Source organism: Schistocerca americana, chromosome 1 (assembly GCF_021461395.2).
Source record: "Schistocerca americana isolate TAMUIC-IGC-003095 chromosome 1, iqSchAmer2.1, whole genome shotgun sequence".
In the NCBI taxonomy this organism is placed as follows: Eukaryota; Metazoa; Arthropoda; class Insecta; order Orthoptera; family Acrididae; genus Schistocerca; species Schistocerca americana.
Genome location: NC_060119.1, coordinates 963,618,452 through 963,643,576, shown reverse-complemented (window position 1 = coordinate 963,643,576; position 25,125 = coordinate 963,618,452). Strand labels below are relative to the sequence as shown.

General features: G+C 38.3%; 1 protein-coding gene across 1 annotated transcript in view; it reads left to right on the top strand.

The window, feature by feature from the left end:
• The window catches only part of LOC124548252 (discoidin domain-containing receptor 2-like), a 939,799-nt gene that overhangs the window by 806,077 nt on the left and 108,597 nt on the right, over nucleotides 1–25,125 (top strand). Inside the window, exons 10-11 of the mRNA XM_047125161.1 lie at nucleotides 4,327–4,507; nucleotides 22,185–22,327. Coding sequence (XP_046981117.1) covers nucleotides 4,327–4,507; nucleotides 22,185–22,327 — 324 coding nt within the window. The remainder of the gene's footprint in view (nucleotides 1–4,326; nucleotides 4,508–22,184; nucleotides 22,328–25,125) is intronic.

Genomic DNA, 25,125 nt, shown 5'->3' with positions numbered 1-25,125 from the left:
GTGTGTGTTTACGGGCAACAGGGATGGGCTATTAAATTTTGCTGGTAATCGATTATGGATGTAGACATGTTTCTTTCACATCCTTTAATTTTAATAATCGATTATCCTTTCGATTAATTATTTCAGTTATTCCTTTTTTGCTTTAAAGCCTGCTGAATGTTGGCCTGTCGTCTATAGCTTGATTATGGAAAGAACTTTGACTGTCCACTAGGACTCGCGGTGTAACGTCGGCACGAGTCGGAACATTTTGTGTCGACTGTATTCTGTTTATGATTGCTGCCAACATCAAGGATCTAACAATAGTGCGTAAGAAGCGTGGCTAAGTCTTATGTTGTGTGTATCAATTCAGAAATAAATGACGTAACAAATGTGTTTGTGCATGAACACCTCTACGATATGCTTTTTAACGTCTGCCGTAAACTTACACCTGCTGAACGGGACGAAGCGCACGAACCACTGGGTTGTCAGCACTAGGCGGAAATAAGTAAACATTTCCCCTTTCACGTCCCTACAACACAGGGTGGCAATGAACGCTTACGAGCCAGACGGACCTCCATCCGTAACGAAGCCTTATTGTTGTGTCGACGTTCCAGTTGGTATGAAACTAATCAAGTGTAGTATGGAAATATTTTATGAAAGGTGACAAAAGTTTATGTAAATGAAGCTGTGTTTCAAGACCATGACTTCAGAATTAACCATGCAGCTCCAGAAGAAAATCATGCAAGTGTTTCGGTGTTTCCTGATACGAATGAAACAACCCTTTGGCGTGCTTTTCGGAAATTGGGCTTCAGCTACAAAAGGTTCAACAAGAAATCAGCGCTGATGGAGAATAACCAAGTAGCAGGGAGAAGAGACCATTTCTTCCTGGAAATAAGATGCTTGAGAAACTCCAGAGGGATTATTTATTACACTGAGTTAGTGTGGTGCAAATCATTGCCGCCATTTGGATGACACAAACAATAAGTGCCTTATGCGTCAGAGAGTGTATATGGAAATGTTCATGCGCGGAATGGCTGTGAAGGAGGAATTCAAATACCGCCTTGGTCCAAAAAAAAAAAAGGAATATAATGTGCCACATCGAGAACGTAGATGGGTTCGTACGAAGAGCTGGCTTGTTTTATACTTGGTAAAAAGGAAGTGCAAGTTATCACTTTTGAGTCGAATGCCAAACACAATGAAAAATGGTTTAGGAGCGTGTTCAAACAACTGCCAAATAGATCTGCAATTGTTATAGATCAGGCTCCATGCTACACCATGATAAATCCAGTGTCATGAAATCCTTCAGTGAGATGGTGGAAGAATTCTGTTATTAAATGGTTGGAAAGTAATAACATAGAGCTTCTATCTAATGTCATGTCATATGAGGAATTTGCTAAAGCAGACCTACTGGAATACGTGCGAACGCACTTCAGACCAGAGGAACACCTTTTGGCAAGTGCACTGCTCTCAGTGGAATAGCGAATTAAACTTCTGTGGTTGCCTTTAGCACACCGCGAATTTAATGCCATTTAACTTGGGCCTTTGTCAAGAGCACGGTCGCAAAGCTGAACAAGACTTTTAGGTTCAAATGGCTCTAATCACTATGGGACTTAACATATGACGTCATCAGTCCCCTAGACTTAGAACTACGTAAACCTAACTAACCTAAGGACAGCCGGCCGGTGTGGCCGAGCGGTTCTAGGCGCTTCAGTCTGGACCGCGCGACCGCTACGGTCGCAGGTTCGAATCCTGCCTCGGGCATAGATGTGTGTGATGTCCTTAGGTTAGTTAGGTTTAAGTAGTTCTCAGTTCTAGCGAACTGATGACCTCAGATGTTAAGTCCCATAGTGCTCAGAGCCATTTGAACCATTTTTAACCCAAGGACAACACTGCGAGACTTTTAGGATAAATGATACTTTACAGTTGTGTGGCTTCACTCGGAAAGTGTTCACCAAAGTGCCTGGTGGAAATCAGTAAATCATGTGCACAAACTTCAAGACAGACATACATGAAGAGCCCACTTTCTTGACATAGCAGTCGTTGATCGAAGTAGACGACTGCAGTAGCAGGATCGAGACCACAGACATCAGCAAAGAGATTAAAATAGGTTTTACCTCATTTATCATTGTTACCTGAAAAATTCATTCGGGCCACCTCGAGGTACTTCTTACCTCCAGGTTTGGTCGCCCCCCCTCCCCTTCCCCCCTCTCCCGCATCCCCACCCAGCAAACGGTCATAAGGGCGCTCTTGATCCAGTGTTCATTCACAATTTCTCATTTTATTGCCCTCTACTCGCAACAACTGCTGAACACGGCAATGCTGTTTTGGAATGCTTGTGCAAAGTCGCCATTCATGCTAGTAAGAAAACACACTGTGCATTACAACAGTGCACTTGTATGACAACTACGGTGTACCCAGCCTCCATGGATTGCAGATTTACAAGCTCGTAACTGACAAATACAGGGAGTATTCGTTAGTGCTGACATATATTCTGACCAACAAAAATTCAAACTTTACATCCGTGTCTTCTCCGTTGCAATAGCTACAACGGTAAGCTCAGTCGCAGTTTCATCATTATGATGAAACGACTAGTCAGAAATCAGCGAAAATTCGTCTGAAAATAGAAAAAGGTTGTATCTTTAACCTGTACGAAGGAAGTTTTTCTCCTAGTTATGGTCTGGCTTCTGTGGCTCCTCAAAGTTGAAATCCACCAATAAATGGTTGAAAAAGAACGTTTTTTTCTTAAATATTACCACTTATGTCACCTCCTTTGCTGTTAAAATGTAATACTCATGCACCAAAATAACAGCAGACATTTTCACAGTTCCGGTGAGGTAAAACGCATCGATGTTCATCATGCGATGTAACCAGAATATGAGCACAAAAAACCAGAGGTCAGTCATTATGAAATGGATAATAGTGGCGAAGTATACCGAAAAGAGAAGCACCGGTCGAGATCTCTCGGCATCGTTCCTCCTCTTCTACCTGTCGGCCCCTTGGCCTCAGTTCCACCTGACCTGCGCCTAAAATCACACCCTGCATGGCACGACAGTCAGTGGGCACTGCAATGGTCCGTCAGGGGCAGAACGCAACGCAGGTATTTCACATTATTATTGTAGTGATCTGTACTTCAGTGAGTGAAAGTTGATCTACAAAAAGACTGATTAACAATGTTTGTACACTTTTTTCCATTCTCTCTTCGATGACAAACATTCTATAACTAATGAGTTAAAACTCTGAGTGTTAATGCAAACCTCAACCAACGCTACTACAGAAGTGTAGTGGCAAGAATAGTTACAGAGGCACACATGTTATTTTCGAGATATGTCAACGCAACCATTCCATGTGATGGACGTGACATTTTGCAATGTAATCAACAAATTCAGATCTGAACACAGCCCTCTGATGTCATAAACCGTCATGGCCATTTATACCGTCTTGTAGGTGTGATCAAGGGCGCCCATACGATAGTCTGTAAGGGAGGAGGGGGGGGGGGGGGAAGAGAGCAAGCCGTATGAACTATTTTTAATATTCAGGAAGACGACGCAGTGGTTAGCACACTGGATTCGCATTCGGGAGGACGACGGTTCAACCCCGCGTCCGGCCATCCTGATTTAGGTTTTCCGTGATTTCCCTAAATCGCTCCAGGCAAATGCCGGGATGGTTCCTCTGAAAGGGCATGGCCGATATCCTTCCCCTTCCTTCCCTAATCCGGTAAGACCGATGACCTCGCTGTCTGGTCTCCTCCCCAAAACAACGCAACCCATCCCAACCCACCCAACAACAACAGGAAGACTAACGGCTACTTGTAAGTAACATACAAAATTTCCAGTTCCGACCCTGTTAAAAACCTGTGTAATGCCGACATTTAAATAATTTTCTTGCAAAAAATCACCTGATTGTACTATACCCTTTTCCTTTCCCTGATAGCTGCGGGGGTTGGGGGGGGGGGGGGAGGGGGGAGGAGGTGGGTTATGGGCGCCCTTGGCGGTCATTGAAATAAATGACCAATTATAATGAGAATACTTATTAGTATACAGTGATTCGAACACTTTAATTTAATTGGGCTCTCCTTAATATACATGATTCTTCCATATTCCTAGCATGCAAAAAATTTTAACTTATTTTAGTTCCTAGCCTGTATGATCTTCACAGTTATTTTTTTCCGATTGCATGTGTAGCTGCCTCGATTTAATTGCTTCACTTTATGTTTTGGTTGCACGCACTTGGGTGGCAGTGTTTCTCTACCGTTTCTCCCCCTGCCACCCAGTCTCTCCAGAACACTCACTGATTTTGTTTTGGTTTGTGCACCTTGTCCTTCCCTCCCTCCTACCCCTCCCCCGTTAGGAACTGCAGATGCGGGTGAACGTGAGCGCTAACGGGCGCGTGTACGGGCAGGTCTCGCTGGATGATCCGGAACCACCGCTGCTCCTCAGCAAGGCAGAAGACGCCAGCCTGCCAGCCTTCGATGGGGAGCGGCCAGCCAAGAACCTGTACTCTACTGGCGCAGCACTACGCCGGTACTCAGGTCAGTCGTTACGGCACACTGCTGTGAACTAACAGACTCATTCTGCCCCACTATCGATACAATTGCCTCCCTTGTTGCCAGTGACAATGTGTAACAATCATTGCTTCTTCTTCTAAGATGTGAAATATGTGGAGCAACATTTTTGCAACGTTAAAAGTGTATAACCAAACTCTATTATGCCATGGCCGAAAATGTAAAAATTTGTCTTCTTGCGATTTCTGAACCAGAAATTAAAATTTGTTGTTAAAGCTGTGAATTTCGTTTCTTTCCTACTTGTCTGTATTTCATTGTTAGAGCTAGTGCAGTGTTACAAAAAAAATGTGCCCTTTAGATCTGCCGCACCCACATCCGAATTCTATAGGTTAAAATTCGCTGTATGTTACAATTCGCGCAAATTTTCATTTTCATGCTGATAATTAATGCACTTCTGGAAGGAATAATTGCTTCTAAAGATTAATTAGTTACAGTAATCATGTCTCTTCTTTTAAAATTGATCTCCGAATGCTTTTATTGTCAGATAAAAATACTTTAGTAAATAAAGCTACACTGTCCAATCACATTAATACGGCCATGTGTCAATAGCTTAAATAGCCACCTTTTGCAGCGTGGACCTGTGAGACCTTCTGGAAGAGTGTCAGTGAGATTCTGGAAGGTACTGGCAAGGATGTGGAGCCATGCTGACTCCAATGCTGTTGCTAGTTGTGCTAGGTTTCTTGGTTAGGGATCCATGGAGCGAACAGCATGATCGAGGTTGTCCCATAGATCCTCGACTGGGTTTTAAATTGGGGGATTAGTGGCTAGGTGAGTACGGTAAAGCCATTGTGGTACTCTTTGTACTCCACATGTACACTGTGAGCTGTGTAACACATTGTATTGTCCAGTTGGTAGAGTCCATCGTGCCAAGGAAAAACAAACTGCATGTAGGGATGTACACAGTCTCCAAGGATATATGCAACATGTATTGATCCATTGTGCCTTTCAGAATGGCGACACCACCCAGGGAATGCTCAAAAATATTCCCCAGACCATAACACTCCCTCTTGATAGCAAGTTGTTTGCTTTCAGATGTTTCACACCAGCCAAAAGCCATCTGTCCAGTGGAGCATGAAACGTAACTTATCTGTAAAGAACTTCTGTCGCCACTCAATGGACTTTCAGTTGCAGTATTAACATGCAAATTGTGGCCTTCATCGACAAAGAACAGCAGTCGGCATGAATGGGTAAACCAGGCACCTGCTGTGGAGGCCCATATGCAACTTGCACTAAATGGCCGTTGAGGAGACACTGTTGGTGGCACCTTGGTTTAACTGGGTGATTAGTTGCTCAACAGTTGCATGTCTACTTGCCTGTACACCTCTCCACAGACATCATTCAACTCTGTCAACTATAGGCCACGGTGCACCACAATTGCTTCAGCATCGGATTTGGATAGTAGCATTTTGCCCTGCACTGTATATTTTAACCATAGAGGCATGTGAATAGTTGACAGACTTAGCCATTTCAGAAATGCTTCCATCCTTTACCCGAAAGCCAATTATCATGCCCTTTTGGACGTCAGATAAATCACTCAGTTTCTGCATTAGGACGCCTCCACTTTTTGCTGTGTGCTACTGACATGCTTTATATACCCATCACTACTGGAGCTGCCACCTGCCATTGGTAAGTGGTTATTGCACATAAATGTTGAATACGGGAGGTGGTCACATTAATGTGACTGGACCGTGTATGTGCTCAATAAAACTTTGCCCTCTATTGTGGCATGCCACCAGCATAAGCATTCAAATTGCCTCCTGGTTTATCAGCTGGTGCAGGGTGAGGAAATGTGTAGGGGAAAGAAGTCTTGCTTCTTTCTCGTGGGACAGACAACACATTGAAATCAACACTGCATTCAGATTGCTATGGAGTGCTGTTTGTTTAGTAGCATAGAGTGGCAATGGACAGAAACATTTTATACCAGTTTGAAGTCATCCTACTCCCACTAATTTCTCTGCTCACATAATATGGCCAAGTGTGTGCAGAGTTCTTGTTCAATTGCTTTTTCACCTGTTGATCTTAGCTGTTCAAGAGCAATGTTGACTGAAATAAGACAGCCATGTTTTAACATGATGATTCTCATACAGTACTTTATTGTGAAGATAGTTTTTAAACATTTCATAGTCAGCATGTCCACTTTTTTGTAATTTTACTGCATCTTCTTTTCCTCCTCTGTTCATGATTTCACCTTCCTCTGAATATTCAGCCTCCATAAACTCTTCTTTGAAGTTCATCAAAATGCTGTCTGGAAAAATCATTAATTAATAAACAACATCTTTACAGAATTTGTGCTTATGCTTCTGATAATCCCACGTTATGTTCCAAATACACTCTGGTATTTACAATTTCCAGTGCAGTCAGAGGAAATATTCCTTATTGATAACTGGGTGTAGTACACAGTTAAATCAGTAGCAGATATTTGCTTGTTAGCATTGTTGTAAAAAACTAGTACATTTTGGAATCTGCAAATTTTTCTCAACCTATCAGCTGAATGAATTAACTTGGAACGCATTGGTATAGCAAATTCCAGGATGGAACACAGCAAATACCAATTGAAATAAGGCAATCAATCCATTCACCTGCACATGAAAGATGAGTTACACAGAGCCACATTAAAGTGATTTGCAAGTACATTCCCATGCAAGAGAAACAAACAACCAACCCTTTGCTAGTGTAGTGCAAGAAGCTAGCCTCAAAGCTATTAATTCAGAAACATGTGCCCAGACCATTTACAAGCACCTTTCCTGCCAGTCATATATATAAGCTCTCTTCAGTACGTTCACACTGAATTCATTCTTATTTGGTGGTTGAAGACCTGGCAAATTCAGAACTGTTGCCCACTCTTCAAAGAATCTGCACATTTAGTGATTTGTTTGTTTGCTATATGCATTTTGACTGATTCTTTAATGGCAAAGACTCTGTAGATTGAGGATCTTGGTGCCTTTATATTTCCTGCACATTTAAAAAGGTAATCTATAACAGCATTTTTTTAGTGAACCTAGTTTTGTTTGACATCAGTGTTCATTGCATCTGCATTTAACCATTTAACAGCTCTGGCTGATGTTCGATTTTTCACATTAACAAGGAATCTCATACACTTTTAGCCTTCATATGTCAATATTGTCTTTTATGGAACTCAGCTATATCAATAATCAAACCAAACTATTGAAGACACCTTTGATTCAGTGCATTTTGAAATCTTTACCAATTTTGAAAGAGAAACTGCCTCCATGAAACAAGAGATTCACTCAAATTGAAATTTGCACATCAAATTGCACAGTGTGCATGTCAAAATACACAGCAAATCTGGTGCATTGTGATGGGTGATGGAAGCTCAAAAAAATATGCTACAGATTGCTTTTGTTGCTTTGTAGTACAACTGACAACTGAAAAAGTCATTTTTATGTTTATGAACTGGTACATTCTAGAAAGACATTCAGTTTTTCTCTGCTTCCCTAGCGAAACACCTATTGAGGGTGGAAAGGGTTTTGATGTTAAAAAGCAAATACAGTGTTGCAACTTCACTTCACCACAAAACAAAGGTATTATCTATTTGTCTCCAAAAGTAAGTGTGTTACAGAGCTACTGATTTCAATGGCTTCTCCTTTAAGTTTTTAATAAAAAGATCTTCTGCTCTGAGTAGCTAACAGCTTCTCATAACAACTCCATCAGCAAGGACATAGAACATTCCATAAAACAAGAACACACATATACATTTACACAAAAAGAAGAAAGTCCCTCCTACAGATATGAAGTGAAGTGATCCTTGTGGATGTGCAATAAATCAAAGAACCTTAAAGATATTTTAGTTTAAGGGGGAATAACAAAACTTGTCATAAAACATGGAATTTACAACGCACTGAAGTGCTTATGTTAATTCTTCTGCTGTTATTTACAACGGTTATTAACACTGATCACATTACATCCTGAAGATTTTACAGAAGTCAGATTTTACATAGCACTTACATTCTTCGATATTACTAAAAATATCTACATATAGTTGGTTCCATTTAGAAATTCGTCAGTGGTGTAGGGGTAGTTAGCCACCAGTAAATCCCCTACGCTTTTCCTAAACTGAGCGTCACTGGTAGTTAAATTACGTATGGCTGCTGGACAAGTCATTTGAAATGTTTGTTTCTGAATAATGAACACCTTTCTGTACCGAAGTAAGTGACTGCATATCTTTGTGAAGATTCTTATTTCTAGTATTGATTCTGTGAACTACCTTGGTGGTTTGAAAAAGAGCTTTGTTATTTATGGCAAATTTAATTAATGAATAGATATATTGGGAAGCAGTAGTTAGTTTTCTCAGTTCCTTGAACTATCTGTAAGACATTCATATGTTCACACCACAAATAATGTGTATTAAGTCCTTCTGGACTTGGAAAACTTTTTCTTGGCTTCATGACTTACCCCAGAAATTGATCCCATATGACATTATGGAATGAAAGTAAGCAAAGCATGCTTGTTTGACAACATCCACTTTGCAAATAAAGATTTGTTAACACTTCAGTGATTCTGTGATACACTCATCCCGTCTGATTTTATTACCAAGTTTTAATTCAAAGAATTTAATGCTGTCAACCTCTTATATGTGTGTGTCATCACATTATAGACAATACTGGGTGGAGGGGAATACCGTGAAAGCCTGAACTGTTTATAGTGCCTATTTTCAAAGTTGATGAGAAAGAAGTAGCTAGGAACAATTTTTAATAGCCTTGATAATTTCTTAAACCAAACTTCCTAGAACTATATTTCATTCACTATTTGTTGCAATGTTCATGTCATCTGCAATCAAATCAAATTTGGCATCTGATACTATAACTGATGAAGGTTGTTAATGTGCATAAGAAAAGTGACAAGCACGCGATGGAACTTTGTGGGGTACCACATGTAGTTAGCTCTCAGTTGGATCATGACTGGTAGCTTAATTTTGGACTCTTTCCTACTGACACCCTTTGTTTCATACTGTCAGCCAAAAGATGTGATTTGAACCATTTCATGGAATATGTTGTTACACCACAATATTCTAATTTACTTGAAAGGATATTGTGATGTACACAAATGCCTTTTATAGATCATAGAATATACCAGTTGCCAGTAATTTTTTGTCTAATGAGTTAAATACATTCCCATTGTATGTGTAAATAGCCTTCTCAATATCAGAACCCTGTAGTTTGATGAGGAAGAAGCCACTTGCCATCACTTCTAAGATTTTCGTGACACTGGAAAAAATTTAATTCAATGGAAATTAATTATGTTTCTTTACCTTCTTTCTTATATGGAGATTTAACATCAGCATACTTCAGCTAATCGGGAAATGTTTCACTGATAAATAATTTGTTACACAAATAACTTAATATGTTACTAAATTCTGGAGAATACCCTTTTAATTGACTTTTTTGGTATTTTAATGTAATCATTAGATTCTTTTATTTTGCAGAATTTATTGTTGTTATTACTTCTACTCTTACAACAAGCATCATGTTCGTATGACTGAAACTACTGGTATTAATAAGAACAGCTCCAAGATATTCTAAGGCAGCATCTACTGAACCTGACAATTCCATGTTTTCAACAGCGGTTATGAAATGCTTTTTAAAAAAATTTGCAACACTGCACAAACCTGATACAAATGTAACATTTACTCTTATTGTTGTCTGCTCTTCCTGGTTCTGCCAGTCTCCTCTTTCACTAAATACAATGTTCTCTTTTTTTTTTTGTTACCTGATGTGATGATTTTTCCTTGTATTCCATTTGTTTTGATGTCTGTTTTATTAGCTTCAATATTTATCAATACGTCTTGTAATGAGCTGTAGCATCAACGTCATAGCTTTTCCTCAATTTTTTTGCTTACAGACTGCCCTCATGAACTCAGATTTGGTAAATTTTGTATCCTGATAGGTATTAACATTTAACAAAGAAATGCATGTCATGGTCTAAGAAGCCACTTATTATTGGGATGTAATATAATTTTCTTCATGTGACATTTTAGTATAAAAAAATTAATGGCTGTTTTTGAGCAATTCCTACCCTAGTTTGGAAGTTTGCAGTAGAATTCATGTTGAATGATTATGATGCTGATTATAATCAATTCTTACTGGCAGAGATTTTAAGAAAATTACATTAAAAGCACAAGCAACCGCAATTTGTTTTTTTTTTTTAATTGTTAAATAAGCTAATAGAGCTTCAATGTGATTCATGAATATATTAAAATTTCTTGCAGATGCTCAGTATACACTTACTTCAAAAAAGTATTTGTTACAAAATTCTGCTTGTGTCACACATGCTGTCATATGTTACTGTAGGCAAATTAATGAGTTTCTGTATTCTTTAATTTGACAATTACTGATGGTTGAAACAACTCCTCCATTTGCCATTTATGCTCTACAGAAGTTAGATGCTAACCTAAATCCTGTACTGCTTAACATGTCTATGCAAGTGGTTCCTCAAAGCCAGAATAGTCAGGCTAGTCAGTAACAACTAGCCCAAATCCGTGTCTGACTTTGCAGCTTGTACGATGGCTTACCTCACCACACAGTGCAAGTTCCATATTTCTTCTCTGGCAGTGTACCCTGGAAATTAAGTTTTTTCGCAATGATGTTATCAACTCCCTTTCTCTGATTGCTGGAAGGTTTGAAGCTATGGGTCTCTGCAGTAGCTCTCTACAGTCACATCAGCACCTGAAGATGACAAAACAGTTGCCCTGTAGAAAAGCTATGCAGGTTTTACATCATTTGGCATTTTGCCGAATAACATGAGACTACAAACAACAGTGTAAGTGTTTCACAATTATCATGTTTCTAATACTGAGCAACCATTCACTTCCTCTGTTATCCATGACGTAATAAAGAAACGTTTTCGTTTGCACATTTGTCCTTGTCAATGACAGGAGATTTATTCTGTTTCTGTAGCCTGTACACATGAAATGAAAGCACATAGAGTCAAGTGATAAGTAGTAACTGAATCAGAAGTGCCAATTACTTTGTTATAATAATGTCTCAAGCATGAGAATCACTTAATTTCTGTACATACCTCTGTGGTCATCCACCCTATCCTTTTCTCAATTGTATCTTTGTGTTATCAGTATATCTCTATACTGCTTTCTTTGGTGGCATTTTGAAATTTCTGCTCATTTTTATTTGCTTTGTTTCTTTATTATTTAAGGGATTTCTTATTGTTACTACAGTTAGGCAAGATGGCGGCTAGTGTTGATATGCATAGTGTTCATGCGGGAAAAAGTGAAAATTACACCGATAAAAACAGCGTGTGCACGAATTGTAGTGATGAAATCAGAAAGTTAAATGATCGTTTAAGTAGTCTGCAATTAACCATTAATACTCTGATGAGCGAACTAAAAAAACTTACGACCAGAAAGTGTGAACCTACATCAAACTTGCCTCACAGTAACCACGAAATTCCAGGCAAAGTGAGAAAACAAAGTGCCTCATTCTCAACAAAGGTTATTGTATGACCCTAATACCGCGTTTACAAGCAGGTTCAGTGTGCAATCAACCGTGCAAGGTAAGAAACATTGTGCATGTGATAAAACTAACTTCCAAGCTGAATATGAAACTAAAAATACGCGGAGTGATACATCCAAAAGAATTCCTAACAACTCAGCTACTGCTATGAAAGGAAATGAAACTGAAAGACCTGAACACTTACGTGACCCAAATATGAAGTATATGTCCAGCGCTGGTACTAAATTGTTTGGCCATAACAACAGTGGACCTTCTAAACAGGCAGAGAAACCTAAACGAAGAAAAGTAGTTTTGATGGCAGACAGTCATGGTCGTGGATTTGCTCGCCTTCTGAACGGTCAGTCCAGTTTACAAACAATCGCTTACATAAAGCCTGGTGCTTCTATGTCGGAAGTTTGCAATCATGTACGATCCACAGACGTTGCTGACTTATCCTCTGAAGACTTTGTTGTGCTAATTAGTGGGTCAAATGACATATATAAAAACGAAACCCACAAAGCAAAACAAGAACTAAAAAGGTGCTTAGGACAGTTGACACACACAAATGTTTTAGTGCTGAACATTCCACATCGGCATGACTTACCGTCTTGGTCATGCGTAAATAAAGAAATAATCAATGCCAACCAACAAATTTCATTACTTTGCAAACATTTCAGAAATGTAGAACTCGTAAATGTTAATAATATTGGGCGCAGATTCCACACATTACATGGATTGCACGTTAACAACATGGGGAAAAAACTGCTCGTCGGAAAAATTGAAGAAATTATCACCAAGAGGCATCAAACACTCAAAAGTAAAATCAGCCTGGATTGGCCCCCCAAATATTCGAAGGAAACAACGCCAGCAAGACCTCACTCACCAACATCAACAACAAAAGAAGGAACTAGGTGCCTCCAATATTCAAGCACAATGAATGCAGTAACAGCTCTACCAATTGCAGACCCAGCTCAAACACCAGCAGCAATATTATCAACAGCAGTTGCAGCAGCTGAACAACTACCAGGGGAACCAGACACAGAAGAAAATGCTGCTGCAGATGATAATAGAAGAATAGGTGCAGTCGGGAAAAGAAAAGCAGTACTTCCAGCACACCTGAATGATTTTTTATTGACAGGGTAAAGGTAAGTGATCAATTAAATATGCCAAAGTCTAACAATATGCCAAAGCCTAACAAACCCTTTAATTTCATGCTGATTCATCAAAATGTCCAATCATTGCTAAACAAATTAAGTGAAGTTGAAATTTTGTGTACTGATGAGCTAAAAAACGTTTCTGTAGTGTGTATAACCGAACACTGGCTGCCTAAAGATGCAATGTCAGTCACAAAACGTGCAGACTTCAATCTTTCTTCATCATTTTCTAGAATTACATCCAGTCATGGAGGGTCATGTATATTTGTTAAAAGTGGCATTGATTATTGTAACATAAAATGCATTGAACTGTTAGCTGAAGAGAAAATTTTTGAAGTATCCGAAGTTGAACTCTCTGCATTAAAATTAATAATCATCTGTGTATATAGGAGCCCTGATGGGAACTTAAATGATTTCTGTCACCAACTAGAAGCAGCTTTAAATACTATAAAAAACTTCAACAAAACAGTGATCATATGTGGAGATTTTAATATTGATTTTCAAGAAATCTCAAAAGACCAGCAAATCTTGATGACCCTACTGGAAACATATAACATAAAAGCCACCGTAGACTCTCCTACAAGAGTTACACCAACAACTAGCTCAACAATTGATCAGATATTAATAAACACAAATGTAAATCACAATTTATGTGCCGGAAATCTTAATACTGGCTTCAGTTATCACTATGCACAGTTTATTGCTTTGCACACCCCAAGTGAAACAACTGAGAAAGAGGAACTTGTAAAAGAAGCAAGGAAATTCACTAACAAACAAATAAACCTTTTTGTACAGAGACTAAGTGAAGAAACTTGGTATGAAGTGTATACCTGTGAAAATATTAACAAAAAGTTTGATAAATTCATGGAAATCTTCATGTCATACTTTGAAGCTGCATTTCCATTAAAAAAGCAAAAATGTCAACCTAACTTCAAGAAGAACAAATGGCTTACAATAGGTATTAGAATATCTTGTGCAGAGAAAAGAAGATTACACGATATAGCAAAGACACAGAACATGCCTCATGAATTTTATTTGTACCTGAAGAATTACAAGAGGATCCACAAAAATGTTGTAAGGAAAGCTAAAACAATGGCAAATGACAAATACATTGAAAACTCAAAAAACAAGTCTAAAGCTATATGGGAAGTTATAAAAAATCAAACAAGTGAAAGTAAACAATATAAAAATGTGAACTTATGTTATGAAGGACAAATGATTTCTTGCCCAACAGAAATTGCAGGGACTTTCAACAAATATTTTGCAAACGTAAGTGAAGAGTTGGTGAGTGGACTGGAAGAACACAACAAAATATCACCTCCAACATGCAATAGTGTGAGAAATGTGTCTACATCTTTGTTCCTTTCACCCACAAATTCTGAAGAAATTTTATCAGTTATAAAAACCTTGAAAACAGGCTACTCATGTGGAATTGATGGAATACCAGATGCAATTATTAAAAAATGCTGTCTTGCCTTAGCTGAACCCTTGACACATTTGTGCAACAGCTCACTGGCATCAGGAACCTTCCCTTCATGCTTAAAAACAGCAAAGCTGAAACCACTGTTCAAAAAAGGAAATCCAGAATGTGTTTCAAATTATAGACCAATAGCCCTACTGCCTGTATTTTCTAAAATTTTAGAAAAAGTTTTTTATAAGAGATTGTCTGATTTCCTAAATAAAAATAAGATTCTCTCTCCTTCACAGCATGGCTTCAGGAAAGGCTATTCAACTGAAAGTGCAATATTTGAATTTCTTAATGAAATCTATACTAAACTGGATGCAGGTGAGTTTGTGACAGGCATATGTCTTGATTTATCTAAAGCTTTTGACGTCATTGACCATAGTGCCCTACTGCAGAAGCTTGACCAGTTAGGAATTAGAGGTATATCCAATGAGTGGCTCAAGACATACCTATGTGGTCGCAAACAGGTGGTTGAAGTGCAATATACTGACCATAACAAAATCAGCTACTACTATTCAGGATATGAAAATGTGAAATATGGTGTCCCTCAAGGATCAGAATTGGGACCCATTCTGTTTCTCCTCTATGTCAATGATCTTATGTACAACAAGTATTGCCAAACTACCCTCCAATTTACAGATGATACAAGCTTCCTTAGTAGTGGTAAAACAGAAGAAAAACTTAAAGACTCCGCTATCCAAACAATGAACAGTGTAGAACAGTGGTTCAGCTACAACAAGCTAATTATAAACAAAGAAAAGACAGTAGCACTGAATTTCTATAATGTAAAAGGAAGACACCACCCAAACATAGAAATAGAACTTAGGGACAGAGTTCTTGAAAGTGTTGACAGCACTAAATTTCTGGGACTCTGGCTCCAGAACAACACAAAATGGGCGGTACATATTGAATATTTGCAAAGAAAACTAAGCAAAACCTGTTACATGATACGGATCTTAAAAACTTGTTGCAGCAAAGCCAGCCTGTTAAATGTATACTACTCCTATGTGCATTCTGTAATTAAATATGGCATAATCTTCTGGGGCAATACAACAACAAATATTAAACTTTTCATGATGCAAAAGAGAATACTAAGAATTATTGAAGAGGTAAACAATATGAAATCGTGCAGGCCCATATTCAAAAAACTGTCAGTTCTTCCTCTTCCTTGCATTTTTATCTATGAAACATCAGTTTTCATCAAGCAATATATCAATAGACACCCAGATATCTTATTAAAAAATGAAGATATACATGCACACAATACAAGGCAAAAATCTGACCTTCATGTGAAACGGGTGAGAACATCATTGTGCCAAAAAGGCACACTACATACTTGGATAAAGATTTTCAATAATCTACCTAAACATATTAAATCAATAGGTAAACTCTGTGGTTTTAAGGCTGAAGTAAAGGCATATTTAATTGATCATTGCTTTTACAGTCTGACAGAATATATAAAAGCCAAACAACAAAAATAAAGATGCATTATTAATATTCTAATTTGTATGTTGCCTATAATGTTTGTTGTATTTATGAATCTGTGCTAAATTACTTCAATATCTAGTCCTTAGGATTGCAATACAAACTGTATTTTATCTTGTAAATACCTAACCATGTCCAATATCCTTGTATATATTCTATACATATAGGATTTGAAGGACTAAATAAATACTCCCGTTTTCCGAAATGATCGGGACGGCCGCCGGTGCGAATAAACCGAAGTCCCCTTGTTTTCAAGCGTGAAACACCCCGAATTGCGTCAGTATCGCGAAATAAAATCGTAAAACGCGCGTAGGGTACGTAGAATGTTATTCATATGGTTGTGAATAAGCCTGCATGTTTTTGACTGAAAAAAAAATGTGTTTACGTGTTAAAAAGGCGCCAAAGTAAGATTGAAAACTCAAAGTTTTTAAATGTTTAATAACAAAGCCCGTTTACTTTGCGTTCTTGCAGAAAAAAATCCGCCTTACTTGACATCAGGTAAAAACAGGGGTTTTAATTTTATTACCTATATGTCATTCATTGCACCTACGTGCAAGTGAGGCTTGCAAACAATTACCAAGACTATGTGAAGCACAGCAAGGGATACATATTCATTCTTTAAGCATAATTCAAAAAGAATAGACCAGTTTGTGGAATTCCAACAGTTTTGTAATGTCGAACCTCACAAGATACTGCATCCGTCTCAAACAAGATGGTTATCTTTGTTAACTGTTGTTTCACGTATTCTAGAACAATGGAATGCATTGCAATTATTTTTCACTTGCAAGTGGGAAGAAGAAAGTCTTTATGCAGCTGAACAGTTAGCAAAGGCATTCAGGGACAACTTTGTACGTGTATTTTTTTATATTTCTCGAGTGGATTCTACCGAAATTTGTGTCTCTGAATCAATATTTTCAAAGCGAGAAATTAGTAATTTGCTCTTTGCATGATAGAATGTGCAAAACGTACAAAGAAATCCTTTTCTGCTATATGTCTCCTGATTATATCAATAAAACTGATTTGACAGACATAGATCCAGCAAACCCAGCCCAACTTGTGCCTTATACGCAAATGTATTTAGGTGTAGGTGTGATGAATTTCATGAGCCAATCTGAAAACATCTCACAAAAATCTAAAGTGACTGATTTCTACAGAGTGCAACAGTTTCTTATAGTATCTTGTTGCGAGATAAAAAAGCGGTGTGATTTCAGTAATTCTGTTCTAAAAATGTTGAGTTGGTTAACACCGGAAATAGCATTGTCAGAAAGTGCTGCAAGGCCGTCAACGCTCGTTCCACTTACAAAGTCGGTTCAGAGGATTTCTCCAAAAGACAAAAGGCTTATGCAAATGATTGATGATCAGTGGAGAACATTGCCACATGCAGAATTTCCCGAAAATCTACGGTCTAAAGAGGTGGACGAATTTTGGGTGTTCATAAAGAACGCTGGGGACCTTCATGGTAACCAAGAGTTCCTCCAAATAGGAATCTTTGTGCTAGATATATTAGTTTTACCACATTCTACTGCTGATTGTGAGCGGGTCTTTTCAAAAATGAATCTAGTGAAGACACCATTGAGAAATAAGTTACATTCGGGTACAGTCAGCGCAGTAATGCTCACTTCCCAGCGTGTGAAGAATTGTGTACAGTTCGAACCAACCAGTGCAATGATTGCATCAATGAACACGTCGAACATTTATGCTGAGAAGAAGGAATATTATCGGGATAGTGACGCCGATTTTGCCGATGTGGAGTTCGACAACGATGCTTATTAGGGTGAGTTTAATTATATTATTATTTTTTAATTATATTACGTGCACAGTGCCACTTTTCGATCGGGGTTAGCGAATTTTCCTGTGATGCTTTGGACGCTTCCGAGTTTATCTGGTTCTGAACGTATTTCTAGTACTTAGCATCGCGATTAGAGACATTTTGGTTCGCAATTAGGAGGTTTTATGGCTAAAAATTTTAAAAGATGAGAAGACTTTTGCCATTCGCGATTGAAAGCAAATATTGTGTACGTCATATTATCAGCATTATTGTTTTTGTTTTTTAAGATTATCAGTATACGATAATTTTAGATAAAAACGGTAATTTTAGATTTAAAAAAACGGTAATTTTAAATACAAAAGCCATAATTTTATCTTCTGGGGTTGGCAACGCTGGTTTGGCCCATGGCGCCGCACTCTCATTGTCGGTTTCGACAGGGCTACGTCGCACTTAGAGCAACACTGTACGTGCTGTATTTCCAAGGAGTTCCAATAGATGGAAATGGCATGGAACCACGCAGTACGAACAAGAAACACGCTAAAACTTTCAACACAAGCACGAATTGACGACAGTCTGAGACTTTTGACACGCCCCAGTGCACTGATCAATAGTAGACTGCCGGAAAACACCAGCAAATGCATGGCTCCAGGCGCAGACAAGTTGAAACTTGTCAAGTGTCAGTCTAACTAGCCAGAAGCGTACCTTCAGCAGGGGTGACATTGGCCCACTTTTCCACAATATTTGACATGCTAAGCTCTTGGTAGCTGATAGAGTACTGGTAAACTGTAATACAATATTTTTTAAAGCATCTATATTCCATGTGTGACAAAATCAGTCTAGTGTTAGCAAATTTTAGAAACTGTTTATGACCATAATATTTAAAAAAAAAAAACTATGTCAATGTTACCTTTACTTGGGGTAACTTTGTCCTGAATGTTCAAATTTGTCTACAAAAAACAAAAAAATGCAATGAGCCAATGTACAACCAACCAAAAAGGATCATAATAATTATAGAATGTTACTAAACTTCAGTAAGTCATTGAAATACCAAAATTGTGTTAGATAACTAACATTTAAAGAGAGATAATGAAAAAGGAAATACCGATTAGTTTATTTTTATTTTATTATTTATTGCAAAAGCTGAGGACAGTTTAAATATTACTAAATAAAGTTGTCCAATTCAGGAACTGAAAATTGGTTTCTTTTAGATACATTTTTGGGTCCTTTTATTTTGAATAACACGTCTTTCCAAGAATATAACATTGAATCTGGTCTTTCAGGCCCCTCCAACACTTAAGTCTCTTCTCCATGCATTCAACAACACAGCCCATCTCGTTACTCTGTCTTATTTGTCCTGGATCTTCTCCTCATTGAAACAGTTACAAAGTCATTTTCAACATAATCGTCATTACAGTTTGATGAACACTCCTCAGGCACTGAAAATGTTTCAGCCGGCTGGGGTGGCCGTGCGGTTCTAGGCGCTACAGTCTGGAACTGCGTGACCGCTACGGTTGCAGGTTCGAATCCTGCCTCGGGCATGGATGTGTGTGATGTCCTTAGGTTAGTTAGGTTTAAGTAGTTCTAAGTTCTAGGGGACTGATGACCTTAGAATTTAAGTCCCATAGTGCTCAGAGCCATTTGAAAATGTTTCACTTTTTTCACTTGATTCTTCCAGTGATACATCATCAGCATCATCATCACCTGAGCAACTTGACAGTCTGATTCTCTTCTGTCTTTCCTTATTTTTCTGGGAAAATGGAGAAGAGGCAGGTATCTCGGCAGCAAGCAATTTCAGATCGTTAACCGGTATGCTTTTCCCAGCAGGCATATCTAGCTTCTTTCTTCTTTTCTTAGCATCAGTTGAAGAAGTTAAATATTCACTTCTTTTTCTCTCTAACTGTTCTAGGAATGCCTCTCCTACCATGTCAACTTGATTTTTATTCATTGGCAAGCATTCTGTAAGCTTTTCCCTATTTAATGGAAAAATTCCACACTTTGGATATGTTCAGTTTTAAGCCACCCATTAGGTCATACAGGAGCACAGGAAACATGCCTTTAGCCACTGTAGTAAACTTGGAGCTGGACTTGGACTCTTTCCACTTCCCAAGATCCCCCTCCATAGTTTCTTCATCAGAGCAAAAACAGCAACATCCCATGGTTGTGTGAGATGAATGGTGTTAGGTGGTAAACACACAAACCTAATGGCATTTTCGTCATACACCTGAAGCAATTGTTGGTTAATATGGGACAATAGATTATCACCAATGAGTACAACTGATTGTTCTTCATGCTTCACTGCAGGGAGAAAGTGAGATAAAAACCATTCTTCAAATGTCACTCCATCAAACCAGCCACTTTTGGTTCTGTTATATCGAGTGTGCTAAGGTACATTTTCTGTCTATGTGGACCAAATGTGCTCAGCTTTATACACTACATAAGGTGGGCAAGTACCTGCCCTCAGCATTGACACAGAACATTGTAGAAGTTGAGCTCTTACTAAAGTTACAAATGTTTTCTACATATTTTGCACCTCGTTTGCAAATTGCCTTCTTACTTCCTGGGTCATCACAGAGGTTCGTTTCATCATAATTCCAGATTCTGGACGGTGGAACATCTTTCACTGCTTCACTTTGAGCTTTTTGATGTTTGAGCTTATTCTAACAGAGAGTTCTTTGTGGCGTTTCAAAAAGTATTTTGTCCACTGATAACCAGGCAAACTATTCTTGAACACAGGAGTATTGTCACCCTTTTTATCTAAATAACTTTTGACAGCCATACGAAAGTCCAGTTCATCAATTGGAAATCCAGAATCGCACAACTTTATGTTGTTGAAAGGAAAGTTCTTCCTCATCTGTAAACAGTCGAGATCGACCTACACTTTTGATTGCTTGCCAGCAAGCTTGTTTTATATGGTTGACCTGGGTATCCTAAACCTTTGTTCTGCTTCACGTTGAGTCATTTGATGTGCACGAATTACTTCTAAACATTCTTCCAACTTCTCCAGTGAGTAATTAGTGTATGATCTACAACCAAATTTCTACTTGTGTATTCGTGGCATTGTCTGTAAGATAAGAAGAAAAAGATTTTTCAGCCTTATTGGGAAGAATTCTGTTCAAAAGAGTAATGAATCTTTACAATAATTACTGGTATATAACAGAATAAACAACCTGTAAGCCTAACATCTTTTGGGCCAAAGTAACCTAAAAACCTGGGCCAACGTTACCCCATGGTTAAATACAATATTTATTTCGTGCTTATATGGAGAAATTGACATCTCTCTGTTTTAAATCTTAATCTAGACAAACGAAGCGATAACAAAAACTACTTAACAAAAATTAAATCACTTCCGTAACTGATAACCAAATGAAAGTTGGAATCACACTAATTTGCCGCGAGTTGCAGACAATAACAAAACAAGTGCTGCTGCCACCTACTATTTAAGACTAGAAACGTGGATATTCATTGACCAGTCTACTATATTTATTCATTTCTTGTGGAATTAGCTGGGGAGCCAGTTTCAAGGAATACATACTGAAAACTGGAAAAGAGGTTTACTACTGATTATTTTGCTTTTGAAAGACATTGTTAATGAAAGTAACAACTTACAATGTTTCTCTATCCTTTTTCTTCTACGTACATTGACCTCCTAAAACATTGGATTCATCTTCCAGAAATTCTTTTGTAATATTTAGCCTCTCTCTTCTCTTTACAGTCATCATCCAGTTCCACTTCTGATGGTGTTGAGACTGTTAATTGCTTTGCCATATAGTTAGGAAAGTAATAGTTTGTGACATTAAGGGAAGGGTAATATATAGTAATGAAATCCTTCCTCTGTTAATATTGTCATGTATAAGATAGAAAATTAGCTTGATCTGAGTAAGAAGAAGGCATTCTTTGTTCTCTGAAGAGCCAATAGTGCTTAATAGAAAAGATAAGGAAAGAGAACTACATCACTAGAAATGCAAAAAAGAAAGACTAAGTTTTCATTCTCTGCCAGAATGGAGCATTAGAGATAAAGTAATACTCTCAAAACAACTCATTTTTCAGACCTAACAGTTGTTTAAAAACGTGACACAGCACTATTTATATACATATGGAGAGTTCTCATTATTTACTGTTCTACAGAGTGCATCTATGACATAATCCAAGCAATATACATTTTGTTTTTTGTACTCTCAGGTAGGTTTGTAAGCATCATTAGGCCTATTATAATTTGACATGCCTCTCAGTCTCAACATTTTAAAGTATATGACAGTGTGGAATGATGATATTCTCTTGATCAACTTGTTTAACATAGTCTGATTTATAGGTGTTCCCGATGTAGTGTCACGAGATTATGCAGTACCACACGTGACCCGCACACCACCGCCTAGTCACCGAATAGTGTTTCCAGAAGCTCCTCCTGTTCCTCCACCACCACAGCAATATTATGCTGCTACTGAAATATGTAAGGTATGTTTTACAAATGTGTAGTAAGCTATTGAGGAAAATATTAATTTCCTTATATGTGGTAACTGTTGTTTCATGATGTTAGCAGATATTTTGGTCATACAAGTAAGCTATAAATCAACTGTACTCCAAAACGGACGCTGTCAACTGTGGTGAGACTAGTTCATTTTTTGGGGTTCCTTTACATTATAGTTGTATACTGGCCATTTAAATGTGGATAAAATTTGATAATATTCAATTAGATGTAAGAATTACGTGTAAGAATGAGCTGGTACTTTTAGAAATAACATATGTTTAATGCGTTTTGGGAGTAGGTGACTGCTCTATTTTGGAATAATGTCACATAAGCACAGGTATTACTCGATATACTGAAAGCTAATATTATGTACCAGTATCCCAAATAATTATTTTATGGGACAAAACACAAAAATCAAAAGCAAAGAACTGCAAGATTTAACTTTATAAAAAAAGTCAATGACAACTTTTCAGAATGAGGTTACGGTATTTTTGTGACTGTAGCCTCCTATTCATAGTCTAAAAAATTGTCTTAATTAGGCCATTCCAGATTGTCCCTGACTACCATACAGTTAACTAATTGTAGGTCCTTTCTTGTCATCAGCAGGGAGTTTCTGGATAATTCTTGGATACTCTTTTCCACTGTCACTAGCAGCCACAAAGTCACCCCTTACTTCTGTTCTCATGTCACATAAGATTTATTTTTTATTTTTTCAAGTTCAGATGAATCACCAGTATCAGACAAGACTACAGATTTCTTTGAATGTACAAGCTTCTGGTTTAGCTTTACTGCCTCAAACTCTTTTCTCAAATCAACAACAGTAATACTCTGCCCAGCAGGCACACTTAGCTGCTACTTCTTATTCTTCTCAATTTAGCTTCACATTTAGCGAGAGTGTTTTAATCAACCTCTTTAAAAGAGAAGGGGAAGCATCTTTAGAAGTTACAGATATTCTACTACCACACCCAGTATTGTTCAACACCAGGAGAATTTTCTGACATGCCAGTTTCGCTGGCCTAAACACAACAACATCTAGCAGGCACAGGAAACAGTACTGTCTGCAGGGGCGGTGGCAAGGGGGGATGGGTTATGGGGGCTATGCCCCCTCCCAATGGAGTATCATATTACAGTGGATAAAATGACTTCAGAAACCAGTGAATATATTATCCCAACAGATTCAATCATTTTTTTGATAATTAACAATGATATTAATATAATAGAGGAAAACATTCCACGTGGGAAGAATTTATCAAAAAACAAAGATGATGTGACTTACCGAACGAAAGCGCTGGCAGGTCGAAAGACACACAAACAAACACAAACATACACACAAAATTCAAGCTTTTGCAACAAACTGTTGCCTCATCAGGAAAGACGGAAGGAGAGGGAAAGACGAAAGGATGTGGGTTTTAAGGGAGAGGGTAAGGAGTCATTCCAATCCCGGGAGCGGAAAGACTTACCTTAGGGGGAAAAAAGGACGGGTATACACTCGCACACACACACATACCCATCCACACATATACAGACACAAGCAGACATATTTAACTCTTTGTCTTTAAATATGTCTGCTTGTGTCTGTATATGTGTGGATGGATATGTGTGTGTGTGTGCGAGTGTATACCCGTCCTTTTTTCCCCCTAAGGTAAGTCTTTCCGCTCCCAGGATTGGAATGACTCCTTACCCTCTCCCTTAAAACCCACATCCTTTCGTCTTTCCCTCTCCTTCCCTCTTTCCTGATGAGGCAACAGTTTGTTGCGAAAGCTTGAATTTTGTGTGTATGTTTGTGTTTGTTTGTGTGTCTTTCGACCTGCCAGCGCTTTCGTTCGGTAAGTCACATCACCTTTGTTTTTTGATAAATATTTATCAATACACATTTTTTACCCTGAACTCGAAAACGGTTGCCAAAAACTGCTTTAAGCAAGACCAAATTTTACCAGTTTGTCAGTGGAGGACCCCAACTTTCCTTTTGTTAAGCGATATTCCACTACCCCTCCCTTGACCAACTTTTAGAATCGCCCTTGACTATCTGCTTGGCACATAGAAATCTCTCAATGTGGTGACTTGCAGACAAGGTTGCTAATATACTTAGGATTGTGTGTGTTGTGTATTGAACCGGGGACCTAGATACGACGGAGAGGCTTTGTCCCCGCCTCAGTCCTCAATGGTTCACAACCCAACAACAGGCTGAAACTCTATGAAAAATCTTCAATCTCAAGATGTGCTCCAGGCTCATAAGATAAGATGCATGGCTGTTGACATGGAACAGTTATTAGCAGGCAACTTCTGGGGATCTTGCTGCACCTCAGTTCTATAAGACTTACGTAGACATGTGGAGATGTGTGGGACTGATATGGAACCTTTGAAATTATCCACTTCTCCTCCCAGTGGAAAGGGTGGGCCACTAAAAAGGTGTTAACATCCAATCAAGTAAGAGGGATTGGGTAGCCAGTCCTCCTCACTGAGAAGTAAAGGCTAAAAGTTTTGGGTCTAGTATCAGAACACATGCTGGCAATCGGATTGTGTTTTTAATTGCAAAAAGGAAATGGGCCAGCTTCAAGAAAGTTTTGCCTTTCAGCGTTTGAAAAAAGGTTAGAAGGCACTGCTGGCATTTTAAAATCAGTTAAGCAATTGTGTAATGGGACACTGTTGGTGGAAACATCTAGCTCCTAACAAGTTAAGAACCTACAAAAAGTTCAATGTCTTGGAGAATATGCCATTGAAACTGAGCTGCATACCACTTTGAATTACAATAGAGGTATTGTAACATGCAGGGATCTGGTGGACA